Source organism: Rhinopithecus bieti, unplaced genomic scaffold (assembly GCF_001698545.2).
Source record: "Rhinopithecus bieti isolate Rb0 unplaced genomic scaffold, ASM169854v2 scaffold_7673, whole genome shotgun sequence".
NCBI classification, from domain to species: Eukaryota; Metazoa; Chordata; class Mammalia; order Primates; family Cercopithecidae; genus Rhinopithecus; species Rhinopithecus bieti.
The window spans coordinates 6,599,225-6,611,646 of NW_016806375.1; the positions used below are offsets into that span (position 1 = coordinate 6,599,225).

Genomic DNA, 12,422 nt, shown 5'->3' on the forward strand with positions numbered 1-12,422 from the left:
GCGAGGAGCGCGGTCAGCGCGGCGAGCAGCTGTGCTGCGCGGGCCATGGCGGGCGGCGAGCTGGCAGCACGCTGGGTTCGGGCGCTCGCGGGTTGGCGCTCGCCTCTCCGCCCCGCCCCGGCGCCCCACTGGCAGTCCCGCCTTCCTGCCGCGCCAGACCCAGCCCCACATTGGCCGAGCCGCCGTCCCTCTCCAGCACGAAGCCCTCATTAGCTCCATCTCTCTCGGGATAGGCTCTCTCATTGGCAGCTTCCTCGTTCAACCCCCTGCATGCGGGTTCCTTATTGGCTGGTTCATTCTTGCCCGGCGCAGGTGTGCGCGCCTCGGGTCCTCAGCATCAGGACCAGGGCCCAGCTGCCGGAGAGGGATGAAAGAGACAAAACTGAAGCTTTGAAGACCTCGGTTATGTCCAGCCTCTGCATTATTAGCTCTGTGTCTTCTCCGTGTCTCATTGTTTCCTCTTTTATAACACAGACGAAGAGTCCTGCTCCACCTTTCTAGCTGGTTGTAACCATCTTATGAGATAGAGGATATGAAGCCGTTTGCAGTGTTTCCAAGTGCTGGAAATTGCTGAACAAGCATGCGGCCAGGGTGGTAAGACGCTACCCTATTCATATGCTGACACAAGCCCTATGCTTTCGATACTGTCCTCCCCAGCTGTTATTTGTTTGCAGTTTATATATAGTTAATATCTCTTTGTTTCCTAAAAACCAGAAGGCGGGGAAGGGTTTCATCTACTCTCTTTTCAGAAAGGAGAAAAGGAGGGATGAACTCCCATTTTCATCCTCTAAGAAGACAGGAGCAGCAGCTCAGACTTGCTAGTTTATCACGCTGTGAAAAACAGATTTCCTCTGACAGAAAATAAAGTTAGGGACGAGTTTCAGAATAAATAAAATCCGAAGGCTAGGGGTGGCTCAAGCCTGTAATCCCAGCATTTTGGAAGGTCAGGCGGGAGGATCGCTTAGGCCAGAAGTTTGAGACCCGGCCTACAAAGTGAGACTCCGAGACCCCGTCTCTTAAAAAAGAAAAAAAAAGAAAAGAAAAAAAAAAATTAGCCAGGAGTGGTGGTACACACCTGTAGTCCTAGCTGTTCAGGAGGCAGAGGTGGGAGGCTTGAGACCAGGAGTTTGAGGTTAGTGTGTGATGATTGTGCCACTGCACTCCAGCCTGAGTGACAGAGTCCCCGTCTCTAAAAATAAATACATATATAAAAATAAATGAAATCCGTATTTACTCAGTGAGATTATGGCTAAAATAAGAAACTGGGCCGGGCACAGTGGGTCATGCCTGTAATCCCAGCACTTTGGGAGGCCGAGGTGGGCGGATCACTGGAGTTCAGGAGTTCAAGACCAGCCTGGCCATCATGGTGAAACCTCATCTCTAATAAAATGCAAAAATTAGCTGGCCTTGGTGGTGTGCGCCTGTAATCCCAGCTACTCGGGAGGCCAGGGCAGAAGAATCGCTTGAACCTGGGAGGTGGATGTTGCAGTGAGCCGAGATCCCACCAATGCACTCCAGCTTAGGCGACAGAGCGAGACTCCGACTCAAACAAAAACAAAAACAAACAAAATTGAAGGGATTCAGAGAATGGTGAAAGAGCTTATAGCTGGGGTTCTAAGTCAGCACTGCAACTTAACTGACTTGGGCCAAACTGGATTACTACTAGTAAACTGGTAGATGAATGAACATGCATTTGTCATAATCTTAAACTTTTTTGTTGGCAATGTTTGTATCAGGATGCAACACCTTTTAAGTTCATTTCCAAAGATTCAAGACACTCCCTTAAACAGTTTTTAAAACAAGCACTCATTGACCACTGTGTGCCAAGTTCTCTTATGAACTTACTCTGATTCTTGTCATTTTTTTGTAGGGTAAATCATGTTAGTGTTCAAGTTCATCTTCTTGTCTATACTTTGCTTGTAATTTTAGGGTCCTTTGTAATTCTTAAATCTAGAGCTGTTTTCTTCTGTTAGGAAGCCCCTCCAACCCTACCAGCCCATTGACAGTGTGTGTGCTCATCAACGTTGTAAGAGAGGTTCGAAAGAGCTGATAAGGGGAAAAGTAAGTAGGCATAATTCTTGTGGCACAGAGGTGCCAGGCTGGGAATGCAGTGGGGTGACTGTATCATTTTATCTGCTGTTGTGTAACAAACCATTAAAAAATTTAGTGGCTTAAAGTAAGAGTCATCTATTTTGCTCACACTGCACCTTAGGCAGGACTCAGTGAGATCAGCTCATCTGTTCCATGTGGTATCATTTGGGGCTGCTCCACTGGGTGTGGGAGAGGATCCATCTTCAAGATAGCTCACTGGCTGGCAAGACAGTGCTGGCTCAGCTGAAAGCTCAACCAGGGCCCTCAGTTCCATTCCACAGGCTACTTCAGCTTGCTCTTGGCATGATGGTTAAAAGGTTCCAAGGGTGAGCATCTCAAGACAGGAAGTGGGGATACCAGTTTTTTAGGATTTGGGTCCAGAAAATAGCAGTGTCACTTCCACTGTATTCTATTGGTCAAGCAATCACAAAGCTCCAAGGAGACTCAAGAATGGACATGGGCCCTCCTCAATAAAGGTGTCAAGAAATTCTGGAGCCATGTTTTAAAACCACAGTAAACTTGAGAGCATGGACAACATCTGAGTGGAGAGGAATAAGAATATACTCATTGACTAGCACTGGGAATATGGGACAAATGGTTTATGGAGCTACAGTGTATAGACAGGATTGGAAAGATAATGAAAACACAAGACCAAATCCCAGGGAAGGCTGGCCCAACAGAGGGCCATTCAGCCATGAGTCTAGGTATATGGAAGCTAGCTGAGAAGCAGAGGTAAAGACAAGGCCAGGCAGTCACAGGTGGGAAGGACATGGGGAAGCTGAAGGTCAGAACAAGGCCAAGTGTCTATAATCTGATTAGGAGAATAGTCAGTAATCCAGCAGTACAAGTGCAGTAGTCAAAGGAAATAAGACACCTAGAACCAAAAGGCGAACCCAAGAAAACAAGTCAATGCCAGAAAAAAAGGCAGAAATAGGGCTGGGCATGGTGGCTCACGCCTGTGATCCCAGCACTTTGAGAAGCCGAGGCAGGTGGATCTTCTGAGGTCAGGAGTTCGAGACCAGCCTGGCCAGTGTGGTGAAATCCTGTCTCTACTAAAAATACAAAACATTAGCCGGGTGTGATAGCAGGTGCCTGTAATCCCAGCTACTGGGGAGGCTGAGGCAGGAGAATCGCTTGAACCTGGGAGGCGGAGGTTGCACTGAGCCAAGATTGCGCCATTGCCCTCCAGCCTGGGCAACAAGAGCGAAACTCCATCTTAAAAACAAAAACAAAAAAAGGCAGAAATAAGAATCCAGATCTAAGAAATACATAGGAATCAGAAAGAGGCAAGTCAAAGAGGAATAAAACAGACAAGACTTCAACACGAAGGCAGGGTGGGGAAAGCCCACACTGCAACCACTTGGCTGTGCTGCTGTGAGATCTCAAGGTACCTCTCCAGAGTATCAGTGAGGCAGGTGAGCAGTCATGAAGTGACCATAACGTTCCGTGTACAGCATCAATAGGCAGACAAAGACTCTAAACACCTGAACTGCAGTTATTTCAATTCAGGTTTTATTAAAGTTGTTTCTGAATATTTTTTCTCAGTGATCCTTGTTCTGATGAATATTACATTTTATCCTTAGTTTTGCTCATTTGATTTTGCTTTAGTGTTTTAAGAAATTATTTATCAAATCCTTTGCCATGAATGAGAGCACCAAATAATGTATCAATACCCAACTGCCTGATTCCTTTATAGCAGTAAGAAAAGTCAGTAAAACATTTGTACAGTACAAGTACTAAAACATCAAGATCCCCTCTTCAAGTGAGAGTGAGCCAAAGCTTCCTTAGCATCATCTGCAAGCCAATGTCTTTTCACTATACCATTAAGATGAAAATAACTAAAAGCACTGACACAATTTTCTTGCTCTTTCCATCTAAAAATGTGGGTTTCTTGTGCTGTGGCTAATTTTAAAAAACCAGAAAATGGAAGGAAAATAAATCAGTGAATGATTAGCTTACAAGTTTTTTCTACTCATCATTAACCAGTCTTCCCTTTTCCCTAAAGTTTAGACAGCCATAAAAGGCAGGAAAACAATGTACATAATAAAAAAATAAAATAAATATCTGAGAGCCTACTGTAGTAGGCATTTAACACATTTCACTTCATCTTCACAACGCTGTGAAAGAATTATTATCATCATTTTACAAATAAAGAAACAGGCTCAGAAGGGTGAAATGACTGGTGCTTGAAGTCACGCAGGGGACTGAGCTGGGATTTAAGTTCAAGCCTATGCTCTAATATGCTGCTTAGGCTCCCCAAAGCCCTTCAACTTGAGATTCTTACTATTATGGCTTCATCTTCTAATTCTAAATTTATACTTTTAAGTCTGCAAAACTACTGAATAATAAAAGAATCTAAAATTATTCTCAATTTACTTGCCAAAATGGGAGGTATTAGAGTATTAGAAAATTCTTCTAGCCTGGGCAATATCGTGAGATCCCATCTGTAAAAAACAAACAAAAAACCAAAAAAAAAAAAAACAAAAAAAACAAAACTAGCCAGGCGTGGTGGTGCACTTGCCTGTAGTCCTGGCTACCTGGTAGGCTGAGGTGGGAGGATCACTTGAGCTCGTTAGGTACAGACATCTCTTTAGGTAATCATAACATTCCATACCTAAAATGGTTGTTAATTGTAATTAATGTTAATGGTAATGATAGCTAGCAATAAAAAACACAGAGTAATTACAATCAGCTCATTTTCTTATTGTCACCATGTGTCAATCTCATAGAAAGGAAGGTAAAAAAAGACAACTTCCTATTGTGAACCTTGATTGTTCATTAAATTTACAATATACACTTAGCAGAATGCCAAAAGATGTTCTGGTTTTAAAAGCTTATCCACCAGTCTTTTGATTGCATTTTAAAAGTGCATATTTGTTTTTTAAGGGTCTAAATCTGATGAAGATGGTAGGGCCCACAAGGAGATGGCTTTACTGATACATTTGTGTGCTATCTTAGAATTATCTATAATGTATAAGAGGATAACTTTTCACCACTCCACTGAATGCCATAGAGTTCCAGTGGAAAATGGATTTATTTTATGAGTAATAACTTCAATCTAAACCTATATAATCTAGACATCCAACAATATCTGATTGTCTGCTGGAGACTTAATTGCATGCCCATTAATCTTAAATAATTGACATTAATATCTAGTTGTTCTTTATTCATATTCTTACTGCAATTTAGTCAACAGAGATTATTTTCCTTGTGTCCAGTCCTAAAATGACTAGATTTTCATACTTCAGAAGCAGAAAGAGTGAGATTTGATCATTAAGGCTTCTTCCAACATTACAATATCCATAATTGACTGCCTTCCTAAAATCTGACTGATGTATCATTCATTAAGTCATTTATTGGACAACTCTTTTACAGAACACCAGCTATAAGACTGAAAAAAAACCACATAGGCTCATTAATTCTAGGAGGTTAATATATAAAAGGTGAGCTCAATGTTTACACAAATGTGACTTAACAGATACAAAGAATAGGAAATAAAGCTTGTCAGTATAACAGAGGTAGTGATTTGTGAGTACCAACTTTAAAAAAAAAAAAAAAAAAAACTTTGCGGGCGCAGTGGTGAATGCCTGTAGTCCTAGCTACTTGGCAGGCTGAGGCAGCATTGCTTGGGCCCAGGAGTTGGAGGTCAGCCTGGGCAACACAGGAAAAAAAAAAAAATTGCTAAGAGGAGAGAATACTTATGTTAAGTGTTGTTATCACAAAAAATAACATAAACAGAGCCGAAGGAAACTTAAAAAAAAAAAAATTCAGCGTAACTATTAATAAATGAAATGAGAAATCATGGGAACCTAACACTTTTGTACTGATCACCACCTCCCATCATTTAGTAAAGGATTATAAGGCAAAACTGACAAAGGGGAAGAGGAATAAGGGCTGGTGGAGTTAAGTTGTAGGTAAATTACCCAAATAGAGCCATCTGGGTCATTAGCTGTTAGTGCTGCCTCAATTTGCCTGAAATGATTATATGACAGGGAGGCTGAAAATAATTTGAAGATAACTCAGAGCAAACAGAGCACAAGGCTTTTTGGCCATTCTTGCTTGAAAGGGTCCTGGGTATCTCAAATTTCAATGTTCCTTGCCTTCCAAGTCTCACCTAGACCTTTAGCCCCTGCAAATGGGGATGAGAAAGGGGTGGGGTATGGGACAATGATGTGAGCATAAAGCCTATCTAGCTGGGATTACAAGAACAAAAGATGGCTAAAAGGAAAAAACAAAACAAAAGGTAAAGTCCTGAAAATCTATGTGTATAAAAATCAATCCAAATGATCTAAATTTATACAACCATGAAGCTTTATCTTCTACGTACCCAAATGTTGAACCAATCCCCACCATCTCCTTTTTCCACAAAATACACAATACTATACAATTCCTATTATAGGGACCGCTAGGAAGAAACACGTAGTTGAAAACACCTAGTTAAAAGGATTTTGGATTCAAATTTATCGCAGTACCAATTTTCCTAAACATGTTTTGATAAAGGCCATCGGAACACTTGTCACACTGTTCAAATGCCCAATGGTAAGACTTCTGATGAGACCAAACAGGTCACATTAAATCAATAGAATATCTTAGAAATAAAGCCAATATGACTAAATCCAAAATATATCACATGAAGTACCTCATGTACAATACAAACCTAGTTTAATAAATAAAAGAAACATAGGTGATTGCGCTCTGGGAGAACATCCAGTTCCTGATGGCCTCTTCACAGTCTTCTCTGAGACTCCACTGCCACTTCCACTCGGGCAAGCCTAATGGTGCGGCCATGAAGTTTGTAGCCATCTTGTCTTACTAATGCCACAGTGCCAGGCTGCACCCCAACACCAGCTGGCACATGACAGATGAGTTCATGCTCATGGGGGTCATATTTATCACCAATGGGTGTCAGTTTCTCCAGGCCATGCTTGGCAAACACACTTTTCAGCTTTGCTTCTAAAAGCAACAGCCCTCGGAAGACCTTCTCCAGCGTGAGCTTTTGGTTCTCAGGCTCTGATTCTTCAGAAATGCACTCTGTAGTCTTCTCCAAAATGTCAGCTACCTCCACCAAGTCCTTGCAGAAACTCTGGATTCCTGCAGAGAAGCCAGATATTTTTATTGTTTGTGAGGAAATCACTCTGCCCTTGGGCATAGAGTTTGGGTAAGGCCTAAATAGATGGCTAGTATGCCGAGTAGTCCAGCAAGTGGAAAGGCTGCCACACAGGACTCAGAGATCATCACTGATTACCACCCCAACCCAACTGACAAGTCAGTGTCTCTCAGAAGGCATATATGACTAGGAACCTGACTAGGAAATGAAAAAGACAGAACCCAAGAACTAGGTAAGACTATATACAACAGGCTTAAGCCTGTCCTTTAAAAACAACTACTTTTATATTTATGTATCATGAATATATATAATATATATATATATATTTATGTATCATGAAATTTTGTTGCTATTTGCTTGTATTATGTACATTTTGAAAATTCCTGCCTGTCCCAGTTGTGCTAAGGCATACATTCTCAACAGGAACAAGACATTAATATTTCATGAGAAGGGCAATAACAATAAAAAAAGAAAGTCAACACTATGCTAAGGGTTGTCATGAATGGTTTATTCTTGAGGACTGGCTAAATAGGAACGCGAAAGTTAAGACACAGCCATAGATGAGGTAAGTTGGCTACGAAGTTGCTGGAGATGGACCACAAAACTTGTCTGATTTTTAAAAAGAGTCATATGAACTGTTATAAGACAAAAGTAAATTCAGTTGTTGAGAAATCCCATTCCTCTCAATTCTAAACTTGATTTTTCTTATGGAAATGAAGACAAGAAATGTCTTCATTAGAGAGGTCTATGACATAATACCAAAGCTCCAGTGGGGGCTGGTGAGAGGCAAGGACTTTGTTAATCTGACTTCAATCCAGGGACAGACTTAAGGTTCTGTGTCAAAACAGGTAGCTACCTTGAAATCAAGGACTTTTTTTTTTTTTTGAGACTGAGTCTCACTCTGTTGACCAGCCTGGAGCATAGGGGCATGATCCTGGCTTACTGCAACCTCTGCCTCCTGGGTTCAAGGGATTCTCATGCCTCAGCCTCCAGAGTAGCTGGGATTACAGGCGACCACCACCATGCCCAGCTAATGTTTATATTTTCAGTAGAGACAAGGTGTTGTCATGTTGGCTGCACTGGTCTCGAATCCTGATCTCATGTGATCTAACAGCCTCAGACTGTCAAAGTGCTGGGATTACAGGCATAAGCCACTGTACACAGCCAAAGACATTTTTATTGTAAATAAATCTCTCACCAAATATCTTGGCGTCTTCCACACATCTCTGGGTTCGCCTCCTTATGTTTTCACAATCAGCTACAGCTCTCTGGTATCTCAACTGAACATCAAAAGCAAAATCAAAAGGATGAGAAAACAAATGCTTATTGGTGGAAGAGAATGTTTTTGCTTACTTTACAAATTTCACCCTTCTGATAGGCTTTTATAAAACAAACTAGGAGTTATAGAAATTTTAGATCAGCTACTCCAAATCCCCAGTCAAAGCAGAAACCCACTCGTTAGCAGCACTGCTAGGTAGTCCTTTAGCCTGGTAGTTCAAACTCCTAATGGTTTTAAGTTCATTATCTTGAGAAAAGCTGTCTTTTCACATTCAGCCAACACTACCAACCTCCAACTTCCTTTCATTGACTTGAACTTAAGGATAACTGATAATAAGTTTTAAAAGTATGTCATCTAGGCAGGGCTCATGCCTGTAATCCCAGCACTTTGGGAGGCCGAGATGGGCGAATCACCTGAGGTCAAGAGTTTGAGACCAGCCTGGCCAACATGGTGAAACCCTGTCTCTACTAAAAATACAAAAATTAGCCTGGTATGATGGCAGGCGCCTGTAATTCCAGATATTTGGGAGGCTGAGGCAGAAGCAGCATTTGAACCTGGGAGGCGGAGGTTGCAGTGAGCCAAGATTGCGCCATTGTACTCCAGCCTGGGCAAGAAGAGCGAAACTACGTCTCATTAAAAAAAAAAAAAAGTATGTCATCTATTTGGAGGCAGTTATTTCACCCTCTTTAGTCTTTTTCTCTCTCATTCTTAATGCAATTCTTGGTTCTTTTAACTGCTGTCTTAAGGTATGCTTTCCAGCCTCCTTACCATTCTATCTAGGTGGTTTTGCTTTGGAATTCCTCTGGTTTATCTATCTCCCTCTAAGTGTGTCTATCAGCCCAGGACTGGGTCCAGTATGCCAGACGTGGTCTCATCAGCAAAGAACAATGGTCAGTGACCTCACTCATTCAACATATACTTATTGTCTACTATATTCCAGGCACTGTACACCTCCTTTAATCTGCCAAAACATCAGATATCTAAGCGCTGTGACATAACAGGAAGCTGAAAAGAGATGACTATCTTTAGCCAGTGGTGTTTTTGAACTACTACAGTTTTTTTCTGCCCAGTATACCTAGCAAGGAGTGGAGGAGGGATGAGGGGTAGCAGATAAAGAGCCAATTAGGGAAAACTTCATTTTAAAATTGACATGAAAACTTTATGTGGACATTTAAATTAGAGAGACAATATGAAGAACAAATATAAAATCGACTCACTGTTAAATCCTGTACTTCTTTCTCCAGTTTAATAGCTTTTACCCTTAAGGCTCGTTCAGCAAGAGAGGGCCCAAGCTCATCAGGAGGGTCCTCAGAACGGCAGTCCTCACCAGCAGTTCTTTGGGTGGCAGTGCTGAATGGAAGTGGCCATCCCCTGTAACAGGAAGGAGGTGGTGCATAATGAAGAAATGCCATCATAAGCCAAAATTACAACCAAGTTTAGAGACCAGAGATCTTCCCAGATTGAATCTCTGGAGAAAGTGTTTTCAGTTATAGTAACAAATGAACACTTACGAAGTCCTTACCATGTACCAGACACTGTTTTACTTGAGTCATCTTTTCCTCTCACAACAATATGTGGATAAGTCCTATCATTATCCCTATTTTACAGATGAGAAAACTGATGCTGAGAGGCTTAAGGCATAATGGCCTACTCAAGATCACATAGCTGGTATTCTGCTGGGTTAGAACACTAAGCACCAGGCAGCAGAAATAGCCAGAACTGGGTATACAAAAGTCAGCATAAGGAAACCAAATGCTAATAACCAGAACCAGAAGAACATTATCAGAAGTGTGCATTCAACAAGTCATACAGTTCTGGTTCAACCTTCCATCTTACAGATGGGGGAAATTTAGTCCAGTAAAGGGACCTTATTAAACTGGAGTTAGGCTTAGAATTCTAAGCCTTCCTCACCACAAGCTGTAAGGCTTTTAGGAGAACCTGTGCTGAGAAAGGAATTCCCACCTATATATAAGATCAAGTCAATGAAATACTTACAATACTATATGTTACTGCCAGTGAACTATAGACACAGGTGAAAATAGATCTTTGCATTCAACTAGTTATGCAATCTAGAATTTTGTACAACTAAACTTTTGACATTTAGTTCAGTTTACACAGGAAGAGATTCAGACTAGAGGCTAGTTTACAGCAAATCTTGGACTGTGGAAGTCCTGACTGCCAGTTCAAGGAAGTTTCCATTGCACCTCCTGGATCTTCGTAATTTGACTTTAAGTTAAATTATCCTGAAAATCAATCTGTGAGTACAAGAGTTCTTTAAAACAATTTATATGGACTGGCACATATTATAGAGTGGTCCTTGAGGAGATGGCTGAGCAAAGGCTTAAAGAGGGTAAAAGAGTCAGCTTTAAAAAAGGGAAGAGCATCCTGGGCAGAGCAAATTTAAAGGTGTAGGCAAGAGGACTTGTATCTCCTTGACTTTCCAAGCTGATCTTAAATTCAATTATTATAATCTGGTGTGTGATTTTACAGACAGTTCCACATTCTGGGGTCAGAAAATATGGTCACTGTAGATCTGGGGATAATTACATACGGGGAAACACCTCCTTCTCCCTAAAAAACCACATTTATCCACTTGAACAAGCAGGTCAAAATATTCTCAGGGCCAGTTCAAAGGGAAAATGGCCAAAGCTTAGACCAAGAAATAGGGGTGGGGAGTTGTGGCCAATCTCAGTTCCTGCTGCTTCAGAATTGGAGTAGGGAGACAGCTTATCAGAAGGAACCATTTTTCTTCTGGTCATTTCCTTACATCACCAACAAGCTGCCAAAAAGACTTAAGAACGGTAAACAAAACCAAGTCCCGAAACCCTGAATGCAACCTCTTACTTAGGTGCTAGGGTAGGATGTTGGGTCAGGTGTGTTAAGATAAAAACGGTGACATATATAGTTAAGCACATTTACCAGATTCTCCCGTAGCTTACTTTACTATTCAGAGGTCCAACCCTACCTCGTACTCAACCATTTTTATTCTCTTTCCCAGGAAGAAACAGTGTAGAGGCAATACTCTCTGAGAAAATTAATTAACATCGCTCATTAAATAAGCGCGCCGATTCTAACGCCCTGGTTTCCAGCCCGGGTTTCACCACTTCCCAAATATTTAAGTTTGGAAAAGTTATTCAACTTTTCTAAACCTCAGTCTCCTCAATTACCAAACAGGGAATAATAAAAAGAACCACCCATAAATCTGCAGTCGGCCTCGTAAGCGACCAATAAAAGCTGCCGATGAATAAAGGCAACAAATGGAACTTGTCTCCCGAAGGCTGATGCAATGGCCGTTTGGAGAAACCAAGTTCAGCGGCCTCCTTTTACTGACAGGTACAACGGTGCCCGGATAACGGAGAAAGGACTGGCCTAAGGTCACGCGGAGTGAGGGGAGAGAACCCAAATCTACTCACGGGTACCACAGGCTGGGAGAAGAGGACGGGAGAGAGGTACAGCCCTCCCTTGGGGGCTTAAGAGACTTCTTCTCACCTTCCAGGCCATACATGACCTCGGATCTCCCCACCTTCCTCGGCCTAAGAAAGAGGTGCGGCTGGGGGCCTCAGTTTCCCGGTCTGTAAAATGGGGCCGTGAGTGCATGGTCGTAGAGGCCGAGGGGCTTGGTCCCCTCGACTACCTTCCGGTAACTCTCGCTCTCCAGCCCACAACCACCCGGGCTGGCTCGCTAGCCCCGCAGAGTCCTCACGCTACCGACCCCCCGCCTGCAGTGCTTACTTGCTCTCCCACGCGGCAGTCAAGGCCAGTAGGCGCTGCACCCGCAGCCGGCCCGCCCACAGCGACCTTACGGCCATGTTCCCGACTTTGGCTGAGGGAGGCAGCGCACGCGCACTTGCTGCCAGTGAAGAGATGCTCCCGCTTAAAAACCAGCCTTTGCGGGCGTTTCCCTCTCAGGGCTTCCGGACAGGAGCGCTATACTTCCGTTTGCCC

At 42.6% G+C, this 12,422-nt stretch overlaps 1 protein-coding gene across 1 annotated transcript; it reads right to left on the reverse strand.

Annotated features, from left to right (window-relative positions):
* Window positions 1–3,581: 3,581 nt before the first annotated feature.
* On the reverse strand, window positions 3,582–12,422 carry GRPEL2 (GrpE like 2, mitochondrial). The gene is made up of 4 exons (XM_017875836.1): window positions 12,210–12,422; window positions 9,695–9,848; window positions 8,397–8,478; window positions 3,582–7,182 (listed from the first exon to the last, which is right to left on the reverse strand). Exons 1-4 carry the CDS (start codon window positions 12,284–12,286, stop codon window positions 6,818–6,820), a joined length of 678 nt encoding a protein of 225 aa, XP_017731325.1. The 5' UTR covers window positions 12,287–12,422; the 3' UTR covers window positions 3,582–6,817.

Bases quoted from the DNA above. Each gene is read 5' to 3' on its own strand.
- GRPEL2 (XM_017875836.1), bottom strand. From the start codon at position 12,286: ATGGCCGTAAGGTCGCTGTGGGCGGGCCGGCTGCGGGTGCAGCGCCTA. The intron at 9,849-12,209 runs GTAAGCACTGCA...TTCCTGTTACAG, and splicing joins ACTGCCGCGTGGGAGAGCAA to GGGATGGCCACTTCCATTCA. The intron at 8,479-9,694 runs GTGAGTCGATTT...TTTGATGTTCAG, and splicing joins AAGAAGTACAGGATTTAACA to TTGAGATACCAGAGAGCTGT.